The 18,304-nt window shown below is 40.7% G+C and overlaps 1 protein-coding gene across 2 annotated transcripts; it reads right to left on the bottom strand.

Annotated features, from left to right (window-relative positions):
* Positions 1 to 42: 42 nt before the first annotated feature.
* Positions 43 to 18,270, bottom strand: ncapg (non-SMC condensin I complex, subunit G). 2 transcript variants are annotated; one of them, XM_006787226.3, is made up of 22 exons: positions 18,043 to 18,190; positions 17,777 to 17,901; positions 17,054 to 17,296; positions 16,405 to 16,633; positions 16,040 to 16,185; positions 15,864 to 15,948; positions 14,933 to 15,125; positions 14,702 to 14,851; positions 12,887 to 13,027; positions 11,925 to 12,048; positions 11,541 to 11,630; positions 10,509 to 10,697; positions 9,286 to 9,396; positions 4,763 to 4,882; positions 3,784 to 4,026; positions 3,514 to 3,695; positions 3,249 to 3,414; positions 2,712 to 2,879; positions 1,221 to 1,344; positions 898 to 945; positions 691 to 760; positions 43 to 582 (listed from the first exon to the last, which is right to left on the bottom strand). In XM_006787226.3, the coding sequence occupies exons 2-22, from the start codon at positions 17,882 to 17,884 to the stop codon at positions 456 to 458; spliced, it is 3,057 nt and encodes a 1,018-aa protein (XP_006787289.2). In that variant the 5' UTR covers positions 17,885 to 17,901; positions 18,043 to 18,190; the 3' UTR covers positions 43 to 455. The 2 variants fall into 2 exon arrangements, with proteins under 2 accessions (XP_006787289.2, XP_006787288.2); XM_006787225.3 differs by lacking the exon at positions 18,043 to 18,190 and adding an exon at positions 18,201 to 18,270 and having other exon boundaries at positions 44 to 582.
* Positions 18,271 to 18,304: the final 34 nt, after the last annotated feature.

The following is an 18,304-nucleotide window of genomic DNA, read 5'->3' as shown; positions in this document are numbered from 1 at the left end:
TATGTAACTTCAAGCAAAACTGAAATACCATTTCCATTTTTATTCTGTAAGATTTCAATGATTGAAATCGGACCTCTCTGAATTCGTCACATTTGTGGTGATTAACATGGTTTAATTATGTACTGGTAGAGAGGGAACTGGTAAGGGAATCCCAACCATTTCAAACAAAGAGAATCTAGAAAGGTCACATAGTTATTCAGGGCATTAAAACATGAACACAAAAGAAACATTTTGTCTTTGCTTCTTGTGTGAAATGGTGATTTGCTTTTTTCCCTGTTAAAGGTTATCAGGATATGTTTGCACTAAATTTTTAAAAAAGAGAACAAGTTTTGTTAAACTTGATACATTTATTTAATGACGAAACTTTAAACTGAAAACAACACAAATGTAACTTAAGGGTAAATATGACTCATTGCCTGATCACTGAGTCGATACAGAAAGGTAAATCTCTTTATTCAGGACACATTGGCCTCCTGGTTGATAAGAGGGTTGAGGTCCAGCTTCGTCTTCTCTAGAGCTGCAGTCTTGGCCCTCCGTGACGGACGCACCATGGAGGCCGACTCTGGGACATTTTCTCCATCGCTGTAGCCAAAGAGAGACGATGAGACGAGAAAATAAGTAAATGCACTTGTGATGAATATGTTACTGAATGGGTCTGTTTTCTATTTTGCTAAAAATCAGCAAACTCGCCTCTCCTCTGACGACTCTGCCCTCCTGCTCGGCTTTTTGCCACCTTTGGCTGTGCATGCTTTCCTCTGACCTGTGAAAACAAAGACTCGGGTTACCTCCCAGTGCTGACTCAACTTCTTGCCTCGGGCAGGAGAGGAGGAGCTCTAAAAATATAGCGGCACTGAATGACTGCGGTTTTAGACGAGCATATAAAAACCCCTGCATTACCTCTTTTGGGTCTCTTGGCAGATTTTGATGGATCATCTGCCGCAGCCTCTGTGGAAACAGAAAACAGAACTCATTTTTCTGCATTTCCGCCCTCAGCCTGCTGCATTTTTATCTAAACAAACACCGAATGGGACAGAGCGAGTCATTTTTAATCTACTTAGCAACATGTTGGTAAAGTCATGTAATCCTTTTGCAGGAGCGCTTGTCACAAATTAGCATTTTAAATCTATTTAGACACACACTCAGGAGGTAACATAAGTTGGAGATGCTCCATGGGATATCAGATGGCCATTCCTATTTAAAGTCTGTGTTTGCATACGTACCATCTGCATTGACATCCAGGGGTTGTAACGCAGTGGTGCTGAGGAGCTCAGCCTGCTCTTTTGAGTCCGCCAGCTGATAAATCATCTTCTCCAGAGCACGGAGACAGACACGATCCTTCACCACCTGAAGGAAAGGAGGAGGGAAAGGGGTGAACTTAAACAATGGGCCTTTTAACAGACAGATATGCAGGTACAGGTCTGTGCTCCACACTACATGAGCTCGGTTTGATGAACTGCTGTGAAGGTTTTTCTATATATCCTGATGATTTCTGTCTTTTGACATTCACACACGTGACACTTTCACCACTAGGGGGGAAGCATGTTAAGATGTTTTTGGACTTATAGTGCCATTTTCCTCCCGTCCTTTTAACTATTCCTCAAGAAACTTTACAAAGGTGTCCTGGCAAAAGGTAAAGAGGAATACGTTCTCGTTGACTTTGATGTTTAAATGAAGATTAAACTGACTCAATCCACAATCTTGTGGTACAAGCTGGTATTACATTATAATACAGCCTGGTTTAGCTGATTTTCAACTCCACAGAAAACACATTTTGTTCATAAAGTCGGAGCTGCTGTTTTCTCCACTTTATTCTAATGAGAAGTGTAGTTAATTCTGGAAAATTTTCAACTGTTTTTAAAACACAACATGGACCTATGATGTCGTTCATGTGTCCCGTTACAGTTGCTAATGCTATGTTCACAATCAAAGTCAAAGGCATCACACTGCTTTAATATCTTCATTTGAGACAGTGGTGCTCACAGTGTCACTCTAAATGTGACCACAACAGCTCCACCCACTTGCTGTTTAAACGTTCTGTTTGCAAGGACAAAACAAATCAGCAGAAGTTGGCTTAAAGGAAGAAGAACTAAAAGAGCTTATTTCAGATAAACCGAGTAGCTGCACAAAGTCTTAGTATAAGGTAAATAAGGATTATTTTAAACTGTGAATCAGTCCCAGGATATAAAATATGGAGCTTGAAATGAACAGAACATGTTCAATACTTTGATTTTGTTTTTTTTGGTTGAAAACAAACAAACAAACAAAACAACGAAAAAAAACCCAAAGAGCTTTTTTAATTGCAATTTTCACAGCTTTAGCTATAATTTGTGATTAGTTCTCACTCGTGTTTGCGTCTTCTCTTTTTGGGTGGAGTAACTAACGAATTTCTACCCCTGTTTAAAGTTAACTCAGAGAAAACTTTTGCGATCTCTCCCAGACCAAGCAGCTCCTGAGCATCTATAGGTCCCTCCTTCTTTATGTTCTTTTTCCTTTTCTTTGTAAAGTTTTAGCAGTCTGCTGTTTTTTGGCAGTACCTTATTTTAGCTTTTTATTTATACAACCTCATTAAGGGTTGTCCTCCAGCCCATTGTGTGGCTCCCTCAGTCTCCTTCCACCTTTTGTTTCTTCCAGGCCTTCATTTCGTTTTGTGTTGATATGGTTGCCAATATCACGTGGACTACGTTACAGTGGTGCGATAGCAGTAGGCTCACCTGTACAAGCTGCTGCAGCAGCGTCTGCAGGTCCTCCCTGGCGGTCTCGTCTCTGCTGAGCTCCAGGTTGCTCAGAGTCTTTGCATAGAGGCGCACCTCGGGGGCTGTGGGGTCCTTCATCATCTCGCCACAGATACGCACAGCCATGTAGTCATGGACACACACCTCCTGAGACATACACAGGTATACAAATACAATTATTCAGAGATTAATAATAAAACTGTTTTAGCCTTGTTGTTATTACTAGATTAAACCTTTTACAACACTTTAGAACTAAATTAAAATCTGCTCACGCTTACTTGACCTGCAGTAATCCTGTGAAACATTTTGCAGACTATTAGCTTGTATTTCAGGGAAGATGTATAACAAACGCTCAGTGAGGCAATAAAAATATCTTTGGTGTTTTCCTTGAACAGAGCCACAGACCCAACAGTAAATCCACACTCCTAATATAATAAGATTATAAATAGCTTTTTGGAATTTGGGTTTAATTTAAAATCTTCCTGAGTCTCTTCCTCAGTCTCCGATGTTTCTCACCTCAGTGTTAGATGAAGGTTTAATGAGAGCTCCCGGGCGAGTCAGCTCAACAAAAAGCTCGACTACATTGTTGATGTCCACCTCAGCGAGCGGAGACGTCGCCGGAGCGTTCATCAGAGTCCGAACGGTCAGCAAGAAACTCTCCTCCACGACTTCCTGGTGAGCCCTGACGCATAAAAACACCATTTTGATGTCACATGATCAGCTGGGGGAGATTCCATGCCAAATAAAAGTGACCACATCACTCAACATGCACATTAGTGACCTGCTCTCGCGGGCGTAGAGCTGGAAGAAGACGCCGAGGCAGTGTCGCAGGCGTATGTCGTCCTCTGTGACGGGATTGTACCACAACAGCACCAGACGGGACAGCATCTTGGCGCTGGAGATGCGGCCCGTGTACATGAGTTTGGCCAGGCCCTCCGCTGTCTCTGTCCGCAGGTCGGACACCTGAAGGATGTTCACAGCACATGTATCAGACATCTATAAACACCCACATGCATACTGTAGTTTCTGGAGTAAAATATCTCAGCCTCACCTCACTGTCCAGGAACTCTGACAGCATCACAAGGATACTCTGTGCGGTGTCCTCTGGTACGTCCGCCTTCTCCTCAGTTGCAACCGCCATGTCATCGTCTTGGTTCTCTGGTGAGGATTGGGAGGGCCGGGCCACTTCAGTGGCAGCTGTTTCAGAGAGAAGCTGGAAGCCAAACAGCAGCAGCAGGTCGATGATGTCCCGCAGAGCACTGATACGGATCTTTACCTCATCCAGCTGAGCTATCTGGAAACACGCAGATACACAGAGCACTTTGAATAAAGAAAGCCTTTAATTCATGTGTGTTTTTTGTCAGTGAACAAAAATGACTAGAATCACCGCCCGACTCCCCTCCAGCCTGCATAATGTTGTTTACTTTGCAATTAGCTACAGTTACAAAATAACTGAGGATTAGTTTGAGCACAGCTCTTAAGCTAAAGGCGTCATGTTTAGTTTATTACATGTTTTTTTTAAAGTGATTGATTAGCAATTATTTTATTTGCAGAAAGACTGACAGTAACTGAATTATTAATGTCATTAACCTCTTAGGACCCGCCGTTCACATATGTGGACATCATTTGGGTTGTCTAGACCAAAATACTAAATTTTGCTCTACAAAGGCCTGATATCCACTTACGAGGACATTATACTGTCACTGTTCTATCGAAAGTTAAAACGAATGTCCTCATGTGTAAATCTCATTTTTCTCAGAAACAAAAAAATATTTAAAAAAATCATGTAATTCTTTGTTTTTACATTCATCAGGTCCCAATCAGCCCAAATAGCAAAGAAAAATTAAAAATGCATGCCATGAAAGAGTTTGGGTTTTAGGAGGTTAATAATCATTTAATCCGATTAGAAGGAAAGCAGCAATTTAAGTGTGGAAATTATATTAAGGCTTAATTTTCTGTTCATCGTGTAGCATCCTTACACATGTAAACAAAGTGTTTCAGGTATCTGAAACGCATCTATAAGAAGTTACCTGTAGCAGCAGGACCATGTGGGTTTTGGCTAGCTCCTTGCTGTGCAGAGCACATGTTCCTAAACACACCACAGCCATGTTGCGGACAGCAGGGTGAGCGCTTGCTATGCTGGGCAGGATCTGAGATGCAGGAAAAAACAGTGAAAGCAATCAATAAGGTTAACACTTAACCATTGTTAATAAACTGCATTGTTAGTAACAGATAAGAATAAATGATAACAGCTGTTATTTATTTACATCCGTTTTGCAATAAAGGCTTATTACTGATGAATGTGTGTGAAATAATAATAATAATAATAATAATAATAATAATAATAATAATAACAACAACTTTATTTATAAAGCACTTTCAAACAAAGTGCTGTACAACTAAAGGGATAAATAAAATAAAAGCGATACATAGCAATACAGGTAAGAGACACAATACAAGTTAAAAACAATAAAAATTTAAAAACTAAAAGCCATAGAATTAAGACATATAGGATAAGGTGAACAAATGTGTCTTCAACTTAGTTTTAAAAACCTCCACAGAGCATGCCTGCCGAATATCTTGAGGGAGGTTGTTCCACAGAAACGGGGTACGAAAAGAAAAAGCACGCTCTCCAATTGTCGTTTTTCTGGCTCTAGGAACTTTTAGAAGGCCAGAGTCCTGAGATCGTAGAGCACGAGATGGAGCATAAAGGTGTAAAAGGTAGGAGAAGTATGTAGGTGCCAATCCATTTAAAGCCTTATAGGTGAGCAGCAGGACCTTAAAATCTGCTCGAACCTGACAAGGTAGCAAATGCAGTGATCTCAGAACAGGGGTAATGTGCTCAAATTTACCAGTTCTTGTTAAAATGCGAGCAGCTGCATTTTGCACCATCTGTAGACTTCTAAAACTTTTCTTTGGTAGGCCAGAAAGAAGAGCATTGCAATAATCAATACGGGAAGACACAAATGCATGGACAAGAACCTCTGCAGTGTCGCTTGACTAAACTTGTCTGATTCTGGCTATGTTCCTCAAATGAAAAAAGGCGGTCTTTGTTATCTCTTTCACATGAGATTCAAAGGAGAGCACCATATCGAACCACACACCCAAGTTTTTTACCTTGTTCCTGCAATTTATGGCACTGTCATCAATTTTCAAGATGAAATTTTGGGACAAGTGCTGAAATTTGTGTGGCCCAATGACCATCAACTCTTTCTTATCAGTATTTAGGAGCAAGAAATTATCCGATAACCAGCCCTTAATTGCAGATAAACAACATTCTAGTTTAGAGACTTCAGCACAATTCCAATGGTTAAAGGAACATAAAGCTGCAGGTCATCAGCGTAACAATGAAAGGTTACATTAAAAGAACGTAAAAGAACACCAAGAGGTAGCAGGTACATAGAAAACAGCAATGGTCCAAGTACGGAGCCCTGAGGGACCCCATGCCTCACTGCACAAGTCTCGGACAGATCATTTTTAAAACTAACAGTCTGAGACATCCCAAGCGGGTAAGATCTCAGCCATGATAAAACATTTCCTGTAATTCCAATAAAATGTTCAAGCCTATCCAATAAAATGCAGTGATCCACAGTGTCAAATGCAGCACTTAGATCCACCAGTAATAAAACAGAAGTGCGATCATTGTCTGCATTTACCAGCAGATCATTTACCACTTTGACTAAAGCTGTATCTGTGGAGTGATTTGGTCTAAAAGCAGACTGAAATGGTTCAAACAGATTGCTTGTTGACAAATGCTCAGTGAGCTGCTTAAAAACCACTTTTTCAAAGACCTTAGACAAAAAAGACAGATGTGAGATGGGTTTATAGTTTGCGACCATGTCAACATCCAGTCCAGGCTTTTTCAAGATCGGCAATACCACAGCTGATTTAAAACATTCAGGAAAGACCCCAGTCGTCAATGAAGTATTTAAAAGAAACAGAATGTAGGGTCCTAATACTGACCACAGTTCCTTTATAACCCAGGCTGGTAGAGGATCCAAAGAACAGGTTGTACATCAAGCTGCTTTTACCTTATTTAATCCAGACAGAGAAATAACCTTGAAGTCACGGACCAGTTTATCAGCACCAACAAGCAAAGCAGCCGAGTAGTCTAGTGAACAGTTTGAGGAGGGAGGGAGTGTTTCAGCCCTGTCTCTGAAGAATGTAAGAAAGTCATGAGCTATCAAATTAGAACAGCAGAGAGTTGACTTACTCTCTGTAAGTTGCGACACTGTTCAAAAGGAGTTTTGAGTTATATTTATGGCTCATGATGAGATTTGAGAAATAATTTGCTTTCGTTGTTGACATCGCTGATTGAAGAGAAGACAATGAGTCCTTCCAAGCCTGGAGAAATACTTCTAGTCTGGAAGATCTCCAGTGACGCTCCGCTTTTCTACAATTTCTTCTCAAGTTCAAGAGCTCCTCATTTAACCAAGGCATAGGGTTCCTTTTTTGACATTTCAGCTTCCTTACGGGAGCAACAGCAAATAGTGCTCCAAGTCATCAGGATTCACACACAATATTCTGCACAAGCTCACAGACTACCTGACCTGTCAGCACTCGTGTGTCACGCGCTACGATGTTTCGCTCCACACCTTAAACTTCAGACAGTTCTTGTCCAACTGATTCATGGACGGTACCAGCAGGGGCTGGTTTTATCGACTGAACCACCAACAGCTCAGCATCACTAACAAAGAAAGCTGCGAATTTAGGAGAAGCGAGTGAGTGAAACAGCATGACCCGATTCAAACCACTTTAACCTCTGTTAACCCCTGTTAGAACAAATACTGCAGATGTGCCTCATCATGACATCCATAGTACAGTGTACATTTATACGTGATATGAAAATATTGTCACTACTATGGCCATTTCTGAGAGTGCGAGCCAGCGTGTCAGTACCTAAAAAGTCCGTGTTTTATTCCCCTCATCAAAAATAAGTTATGACTGTATGAAATTTTAAAAGCTGAGAAATGGTACGTGACACACTTCTGAGAATAAAACAAATAGGGTCTATGAGAAAAACACATTTGTAAAACAGAAGAAATAACACATGAATTCACTGGTCAAAAACTTCCATCTACCCTCAGTATTGAATACAGAATTATTTATTTGTTGATTGGTGACAGATGAGTGTTTCTTTCTTCTTCTTCTTTTTTTGTAAACGACTCGATATAAAAATCTTCAGCTTTTAGACTTTGTGGTCTTGAGTTCTATCAGCAGCAAAAACAGTCTGTTATTTTTCTTGTGAAATCCCCTGATACTTTTTATGTGATAAATATTAAGAAAAATGAAAATGTTTGGCCAGTCTATATGCACCGATCAGACATAACATAATAGCCTAATACTGTGCTGTTCCGCCTTTTGCTGCCCAAACAGCAATAACCTGCAATGCTCAGTGTATTCAGACACCTTTCTATCAGAACAAGCATGAACCTTTTCAGCAATTTGAGCTAGAGTAGCTTGTCTGTTGGATCAGCCTTCACTCCCAACATGCATCAGTGAGCCTTGGCTGCCCCTGACCCTGTTGCTGGTTCACCACTGCAGATCGGGAACACCCCCACAACAGCTGCAGTTTTGGAGATGCTCTGCCCCAGTCGTCTGGCCATCAATATTTGGCCTTCGCCAGACTCACTCAAATCCTTACACTTGCCCATTTCTCCTGCTTCTAACACATCAACTTTGAGGACAAACTGTTTACTCACTCCCTAATATATCCCACCAACTAACAGGTGCCATGATGAAGAGATAATCAGTGCTACTCACTTCAGCCATCAGTGGTCATATTGTTACGCTCGATCTGTGGATTTAGTGTCCCTTGTTTGGAGAGATACAGTTCTGAAATGTCTTCAGGCAGTTTTGTACAAACAGGATGTTTTTTGATCATTTGATGATATGTTGGGTAATCCATTCTTCTTCTTTCTGTTCAGAGTATCCTGTGCCACATATCATCTGTGATAGCTGACGTTTATTTTGCCTTCCTGCCCGCCAGTCATGAAGCTCTTTATTCAACACTAACTTATCTTGGTCTCACAGATCTTTTTCTGGCGCCCACAGTTCCCCTTAATTGCTTTTTCTGCATCACATTTTTAACGGTTGAAATTTCAATCTGGAACTACGGTGGTATCTCTTCATAGCCCGCCTCTGCTTTGCAGCTATCAGTTTGTTTCAACACACACCAAGTATAAATCGTCTGAATGAGCATCTAACTGAAGCAAAGTTTGAAGACTCAGAGAATCTGCCAGCTCTGAACCATCATCAGCTGTTTGGTTATGTGCATTGAAGTCTTTGGGAAAACCACCCTCTGGTTCCCTTCATCTGTGACCTCAATAAACTTTCATATACAGCTCATGCTCGTGTCCTAAAAAAAGGGATATTTTTAAATGCTTGTTTTCTACAGGGTGGCGTCGGCTCAACACTAGCATGAAAGAAACTGACAATGGTTTCTGAAAAAACAGATGTACAAACTCAGATCTGAAAAGGCGATCCTGCTGCCTTTACTATAGATCTGCATGTTTAGTTACGACACAAACTCAAGTGCTTGTTTTGTTTTTACCAGTGAAGACATTAAGGCGCTTGTGGTGGGACCAATCCGGGTCTTGATGTTCATTTGCTTCAGCAGCTCAGCACACATCGTTAGACACCTCAAAAGAGTATCTGGATCATTCTGCAAAGCAAACAAACACATACCATATTCACCATTTCATTTTATTAAAACACATTCTTTATTTTCTGTCATATGGATGCTGGTGGCTCATATGGAGATGGATGGTCATATTAACAAGGTTTAAAATAATGAGGTGAGTCAGCAAAAAGCTCAGGCTTCTCTAAACCAGGTCAGGTCATAGTAATTTCAGTTCATGGGTCACATACAGACAGATCTGATCTCCAGTGGGATGCACTAGTAAACTATTGCATCACACCCCATGATGTATAAAAACAGGGACAAATTCAATGAAAAGCCAAAATCTCCACATGTGAAGTCTGTATGACGGTTTATTAAAAAAAAACAACAACAACGAGGACAAAAATTGTCTTTATGACTCAGCTTGTTGGGATCTAAAAATACTGAAATTATTATAAACTTTGTAACTAGTGCTGTCAGCTTTAATCTCGTTAAAATGACGCTAACACTGCAAATCTTCATCAGCAAGTTAGCGCGGCTCGCCCTGTGCGTGGGGCTGCGCGGTGTCAACGCGTTAGCTCTTTAAATCGTTAGCACCGTGCAGCCCCACGCTCGGGGCAATCGGCACTAGCTTGCTAACGGAGATTTACCAAGTTAATGCGGTTATGGCATTAACATAATTTTAATGAGATTCACGCTGACAGCGATTTGGGGTAGCCATCATGCAGCTCTGGCCCTGAGCTCACTAACTCCGCCCCATGGAAACTTGGCACCAATATGTAGAAATATTTGGTTATTATCACAACTTCATGAATCAAAAATTCAGGCTATTTTCTCCATTTTAAGTTATTTTCTCAGAAGTTTGAGTATTTGTGTCAAAATATTGAGATAATATCCAGAAATTGACTTAGGGTTGGCATTTTTCCCTCCAGTGGCAGAAGCAAGCCCCCATACCTCCTGTCTGCTTGGGAAACCTTCAGCTTACAAGGGGTAACAAATCAGAGCTGGCATAAACAGGGGGTTGCCTTAAAAGGAGAGGTCCATGAATGGCTTTTTTCAGACAGTGAATGCCCCAAGGGTCCATGAATGGAGCTAGAGCTGAGCAAAAACTGTACATTTAAATGCAGAGGTGATGTTTCTGTGTAGTTATATACCTTCTCTGTGCGGACCTCCTTGTCAGCCACTTGGTTGCTTTCCGCAATGTCCTGGAGAATCTGGTTCCTGCGATTTTCCAGATCTGTGATGGAGTTCTTCAGCTCTGCCGCCTGGCTGAACTCCTGGGCGGAGATGCAGTCCTCCAGAGTTTGTTTAGCCTCTAAGATACGCACCTTCACTTCTGCAAGCTGATAGCGAAAAGAGGGAAAGAAAAAAAAACAAAAAACACAAACAGGTCAGACAATAAAAATAAGAGGCGAGGGTCATTCTTCAGCTGAAGCACGCTCAAGAGAGGACTGTTGAGATGGAAAACTGCACCTCCGCAAACAGGAAAAACAACAGCTGATGCTCTGGGAGAGGCTACAGCCCTCTGGAGCCTTCTTTGCCTTTACTCACTGAAGAATAAAAAGATGGGAGAGACCAGGTGCACAGAGCGGACAGAGTAAGTGAACACCTGGGCTAGGATTAACTTTCTCAACAGCCATTTTGAATCCAACAGATTTCAGTATTTAGTGAGGAAACTAAGGTATAGGAGACAGATTAACAGTCACAACCTAGAGTAATTCCCTCAGAGCGAACGTGTGCATGGAGCTTAAGCAAAGGGAATGAAGCAAAGAAGGGAGAGCTAATGAACCAGGATTTACCAGGCAAAGATACGTTTAGCGTACATGACATTCACCATCCACCCCGCTAGTTTAAGTGAGCTTGGCCTTAAATATAAACCATCTGCCAGCTGGAAGTAGAGCAGGACAAAGAAACAGAAAGGAAGGAATATAAATGGAGCAGAGAGAGAAAAAAAAAAAAAAATCCAACTAATTAAGAAATTATTAGACAGTAATCTGGTCATCAGTCTACATGGTGTCCTTTAATAGAAAGGGATTTTTTTGTCACCTTCTGACTTTTAACTTCTATAAAGTAGAATTGTGCAAAGACGCTGTTTAGCTCTTCTATTTAATCACAGTGAGACAACTGGACGGGTTTCCAGAATCAAATCGCTTCTGGGCGTTTTCATTTGGCAGAGTGTCACCCACCTGGACCTGCTGCCGGCGTTTCTCGTTCTCATCCACTGGCTGACTGGCCGCTGTGATGGGCTCCCTCACGTCGGAGATGATTTCTGCCACCTGTGCGACACAAAGCCAGCTCATTTAAACATCAATCTGAGGGTCAATGATGCCACAGCTGAGAGGAAACCTGCTATATTTTCTGACACGTCAAACAAAAAGACCCCGGTGTGTGCCCATCTGGAACCACTGATAAATAATTACAGCCTTTATCATTTCATTTCTGACTAATTGCTCTGTCAGCTGGATTCATAAAGGGCAGTGACATTTATATTTCCCCTCGTGTGCAAAAAGGGAGTTTGGATAACACGACAACTGACTATACAGTGAAGTTCATGTTTAAGCCTAACTTACAGTTTGGATGCGTCTGTGGTCATCGGAGATGAGGTTGAGGAGCTTCTCAGTGAGGAGGAAGACCAGAGAGGAGGGAGTCTGAGGAAGAGCCAACATGTCCTGCAGGACAGCCAGCACACGCTTCCTACGAACACGCACAGCTCAACCGTTAAATGAATAAACAGACTTTAAAAAACTAACATTATGGATCTCCTACCAAATTAATTAAGTCTTATATATAAAAACAAGAGCAGTCTCAGAGTCGCAAGCCTGAAAACTACTAACGTTCACAGACACACTCACACCATTCACACAGAATGGAGGAGTCGAAGATAAAGCCAGTGACCTTCACATTATTAGATGACTCGCTCTACACCCTAAGCCTCAAGCTGCCACTACGAACCAGAGTCTAGTTCCAAAACTAGACTGACTGCACCGGTTTATTACTTCCGAGGGATGAAACCCGAAAGTAAAATTTCATGCAAATCTGACCAAAGCCTCCTGAGCTATCCAGATAAACAGACAGGCAAATGAATCAAAACAATGTTTAATTTAATATTTAACCAACCAGTCAGCTCACTGTCTAACCTGTCACATCAACTAATCTGGGTCTGAAATGTATTAATTAATTTATCTATTAGCTGCCTGTCAGAAAATAATCTTTACTTGCAGTCATTTCTCAAACAAAGAAAAGACAATACTTTCTTGTATGAGTTTTGCCAATATGAAGATCTCATACACTTGTTTCTTATTTCTGGCCTGGTGTTTGGGTAGGAAACATCAGAAGTGGGCTCTAAAAGACTCTTTTTTTTTTTTGAATATACCATTTTGAGCCATTTTTGTTAGGACATGCTGATTAATGAAATACCAGACTGTTTGCATCACCCTCCAAAAACATCCTTCCTCTTTCCCGGCTGATTTCCACATGCATTTTAAGGTATTTTGCATCCGATTCACATTCCTCAACCTTGTTCTCATCTTACCTGCCACCCTCCTCGTTGGTGTCCAGACAACCGATGAGATGGATGAGCTGTTGCGAGATGAACTCTTTGGTCATGACAAGCTCCACTTGGTTAAAGTCGGCCCTCTGCTCCTCAGACAGCACAGGCACGGCCTTCAGATATCTACAACAGTCAGAGTCAGACAACAGCAGTTCTCAGAGCCCATTCATTTAGAATAATTTAGCTACTCTGACAGCATAAACAAAATTAATGCTTCTCCCAAATGTCACACAGCAGAGTCAGTTATCAAGTCAGCGGTGGAGTGACTTTTAACCAACCAGCTACTTGTCACCTCTCTCAAATTAATATACCCATTTTACGAGGAGACAAATGTTAGATTTGCCAATTAGTTAAATCAAATTCATTTGCAGAGCATATCACACGTCAGTATTTCACACACTTACATACACAAGCACTAGACTGTCAGTGCACAGCAAGGGTAGCAGATAAGCTGTCAGTCTGCTTGAGTATGGCAAAAATCAGCTATGATCACTTGGATCACTACTGAGATCGTGATTACCCACAGACTTTGGAAAAAATAGAACTTTATAAAGTGGATTTCTTTGGACTATAGATATCACTCAAATAAAAAAACAAATAAAAAGCTTTGGCTTACACAGCTTAGCAGAGAGTTAGGAGCATAAAGCACCACGATACCAATTTAGGCAACAAAACCAAACAGCAACATCGTTACAAAAATAATGCGGTGCAATAATTGTCTGGTTTTCATATTTGCTGAAAACCACAACTGTTACTAAAAAAGATAAAAGTCTAAAGGATTACAAAAAGAAACCTGCTGCGGCAAGTGAGATAAGTTATCTGTATAATTAACTTGTTAATAAACAAAAGACACAGAAAACATCAATTTAACAAGGACTGCGAAGGATAATGGTACCCATCAAAAGCAAATGACATTATTTTAAAAAAATAAACATGAAGGTGGATATGTCGTGCTTTTCTTTATTGTTCCACTGGTGCATGTTCAAATTAAACATGGCAAAAGTTTCAACTAATGGGTTCAGTGTGAGTGTTTTGAAGTCCATGCAAGCTCAGGCTTCAGGCTGCTCTAAACATCGATCCGGTATTTGGTCGGATATTGGTGACAACGTGACGATCTGTGGAGAGTGGGAGAGCTAATGGCAACGCAACAACAGCATGGAGGTGTTTCACTTAAGCTACACTAACTACTTTTATTTGTTTAATTTAATTTAACTGCAAATTGTGGACATTTCAGCTGCTATGACTAAAAAGTCCTAATGAACTTTCTCACAACTGGAAAAAGTTGGATTGGTACATACCTGGATTGGATTGTACTTGACCTGCTGCACACTAAGGGCGTGTTAAACTGATTACTAATGTTTTTAAAGTATCAAGTTTTACTCTTGTAAATGAAAACACACCCATTTTTATGTGCACTGACCATGAGCAAAGCAGGTTAACTTGTCTGGACGTAAAACTATATTTTATAATAGCCAGGTGAAGTTTAACAAAAAGCAGTCAGTTAGCCTCGCTGTTATATAAGCTTTGAGTTAGCCACACAGTTACATACAGAAGGAGCTCCTCTGAGAACACCGGACCTGCCTTCAGATACCTAGAGCTACAACACAATCATTATGGCAACTGTTTTTTTTTTTTTCCAAATAAAACACTACAAAGTAACTAAAAGCACATTAAGTGCCCAATAAAATATTCCATAAATTCCACCAATATGAAAAGTTACTTGGTCCAGAATTTACACAGCACAGCAATAAGCAAGAAAACCACAATTTATAATCCAATAACAGTGGCTCTTCTTACCCACACAGGTAGTCGGCATAAGTGGCTGCATCTGGCAATACTTGCTCCAGCATTTCATCACCATCATCTCCTTTACTCCTGATGAACTCACACAGAGCTCTCCAGTAAAGCACATTTTCACAGGTCAGACTGTCCTTTGGGATCAGCCTCCTGTTAAAAAACACACACGATGATCTCTAACTTCAGACATTTTATTTATTATTTGTTAGACAGAGGGAGAAGTGGGAGTACCTGTTGTCGAGCTCTACTTGGTTCTGCAGCAGCTCTTCAGTCGGGATGTTTTTGAAGATCGCTTTCAGGGTCTCCAGAGCTGTTTCTGCGCAGTTTTCCACATCCAGCCTATGGAGCAGTTCAATGATGTTCCCGTCCAGCCGAAGCAGCCAGGCCGGTAACAAACGAGAACAAACCACCTCCCTTACCGCTTCTGAAAAGCACACAGGCTATCAGACACATATACAGCAGGACCATTCCTATCAATCAAACAAAAATACTAGTGGTGCCCAGTTCAGCACACTAGCAGATACACCTATGGTATCAATTTGAAACTCTTAGGTCACTTTATTCTCAAGTTATCACATTTACAAGATTTTCAGAAAACTTGACCTCTGACCTTCTGCTCAAGATCACTGAGATTTAAACTCGTCCGAGATTTTTAGTAAATTCACTTATGTTACCAATTTCAAAATCCAAGGCAACTTCCTTCTCGAGTTATTGCCTTCACAAGATTTTCAGAAAACCTGACCTCGAGGTCAAGGTCACAGATTCAAATTCTGAGATAGATACACTTCTGGTATCATTTTGAAAGCCCCACGTTGCTTCGATGTCGAGTTATCGAATTCACAAACTTGGATGTCAAAGTTCGATACCCCATCAGCCTTTAAAAGCCGAGGGGTAAAAAAGGGCTCAACTTCTCCAATGTGTTTTTCATTTTATATTTGGTAAAGAAATCTCTTTAAATTTTAGATCACTCATTATTCCAAAGAGCTTTTTGCTGTATAAACAAACATTTTTCACAATGAAGAAAAAATAACTGGTGTATTACTAATTAAAACAATAAGAAGCAGCTTTGATTAGGGTTTTGCGTTACTTTAAGTGCAAATTTTGAAGTTGAAAATGCATCTGTATAAAAGTAGTATTATTTAACCACAAAAATCAGTGTTACCTGAGGTGTCATGGAGGCCCTGCTGCAGTAGGCTTACTCTCTGTGCAATGCTAAGGGCTTTAATGTGAACTTTGTCAGCCAGAACCTTAAATAGAAACATACATGGAAGTTTTAGTGCAAATCTCCGTAATCAACCAGCCCTTGCAGTGGATACATATTTTTACATTCATAGGTACCTGATACGCCAACTTGCGGACATTTTCTTTGATGTCTCGAGTGCGCTTGAGTACTTTGAGGAGTGTCCGAGGGGACATTGCAATGCAGGACAGAACGGCACGTCGCACCTCGGCATTAGTATCGTTTTCCAGAATCAACATAAAAGCTAGAAAGAGGAGAAAATAATTCCGAAGTTAGAATGACAGTAACAAAGATACACAAAGAAATAAAAAAAAAAAACAAAAACACGTGACAATAATTACTTTCTAAGAAGTGAGATTCAAGAGAAGATTAAGAATTTAAGACCATGTAGAGGATGGGGATTCAACACATAATTTTAGATAATAAGTCACAGATTTCAGCATTTAAAAAACAAAAAACAAACCATTGATGGTTGGACAGTCTGGATCTGTTGGCTGCTGAAGGCGGGTCATGGCCAAAGCAGCCTGAATCCTCACATTGGGGAATTTGTCAGTGACACGGACCAACATGGCTTGGTGGATGCGATCAAAGAGATCGTCGTCAATCTGTGCATTCTCAGCCATACTGCCCAGCAACTTGTTGATCAGCTGACACGCTCTGAAACGTACTGCATGACTATTGGCTTTGTGGGACTGAGAAGAAAGAAATGTAGAAAACAAGATGAGACGGTCATTAGAATAAGACCGAAAGGCACAAAACTCGGATTAGGAGGGAAAAGGCAGAGATACAAGAGTAATTGTGAACATGGATTGGATCAGGATAAGTGTATGAGGAAAAACAGATGTGAATACATAAGGAATAGAAAGAAGTCATATGGGAAACCACAAAATAAAATTGAGAGGCAGTATAGACAAGAATCACATCAAAGCCTTTGTGTTCAAAAAGTCAGCAAAATCCGAAATGAACAAGTTTTAATTTTTGTGGTTAACAGATTTGTTTAAAAAAGAAAAAAAGGATACATTTTTAACAAATCATCATCAATAGGTCAAGAATTTGCTGGTCAAATTTGCTTGCCAAAAAACAGGCATAAACTAGGATTATAATGTTCATACCTCCAACAGAAAGTTGAAGATGAAACTCAGAAATGGATGATCGTCCTCAGCATCATCATCTTCTTCTTCTTCCTCTTGTTGCTGATCCCCCTCCTCGTTTGTTTTAGGTGGAGACTGGAAACTTGCAGCAAACCTCGCAACAAACTCAATGACGTTTTCAACTGCAGGTTCACGCTTGTAGACAATCATTGCATACTTCAGGTAGTGCGCAAACTCCTCATGGAACAGTGATTTATCCTCAAGCTGAGGGAAGAGACAGAGGAAAGAAGGGTCCATGCTTATGAGATCAATAATAAGAACCCAGGTCAACTGAAAGACTTATTTAACAATCCAGACATCTCAGTTAATCTGAGATTGGTATGCTTTCTGTCAAACAGTTTAACACAAACAGCTTGCAAGCACTTCAAACTTCCAGAAACTTAAGCAAGAAAGAAGAAAGATGGAGCTGCCAGACAGGAGAAAAAGAGGAAGACCACAGAGAAGATTCAAGCACGTAGTAAAAGAGGATATACAGAGAGTACCGATAGATGTGACGGAGAATGAAAACCTGTGTACAAGCTTTAATTTCACTTTACTGTATTTCTTCCATATCTAAGAAGAAAGCGCATTTATACATTCTCGTATAAACTGAGTTATTTTAGCATATTAAACAATGCACTCATTAATCCAGGATAATGTGAAAGACATTTAGGAAGAGACTGATAAGAAAGCATTATCTCGTACCTTGTTATAGCGGCTCTTGAGGCTCGCCACCAGCTTTGCCTTGTTATTGTGGCCCTTCTGAGCTCGCTGAAACGCCTCCTTGATGTCTATTTCGTTGTCCGCCGTCATCTTTCCTTCGCAGAAACCTAAACGAATACAGACAGCGATACAATGAGCCGAAGCAGGCTTACCTAGAGTAAACTCTGCTGTCAGAAATGTCTCTATTAGCTAGCAGTAAAGGAAGCCGCCTGATGGTCTCTGGAGTCTCATTAGCTTCCTAAACCCACCTCGAGAGAATTACCAGTGAAAGAAGAGCCGAGAAAAAAAGACAACGCAACGTAATTAAGTCACGCACGACGAAGTCCCTAGAGAGGCGTTTTATAATTATCAGACATGAAAAGTAGTATTAAAGCCAAAAACTTAACGCGTGAGCTTTAAAACGTACCTCTTGGTTAGTTTTCTTCTCAGCGAACAACCGCCTGTTTTTGAATTTTACTCTCGCGAGAACTGAGATGTTTGCGTACGTACGTACGTACGTCACGTGTATGG

Source organism: Neolamprologus brichardi, chromosome 6 (genome assembly GCF_056152115.1).
Source record: "Neolamprologus brichardi isolate AB-2024 chromosome 6, ASM5615211v1, whole genome shotgun sequence".
In the NCBI taxonomy this organism is placed as follows: Eukaryota; Metazoa; Chordata; class Actinopteri; order Cichliformes; family Cichlidae; genus Neolamprologus; species Neolamprologus brichardi.
The sequence above is the reverse complement of the archived record's forward strand: the minus strand, read 5'-3'. Positions and strand labels throughout refer to the sequence as shown.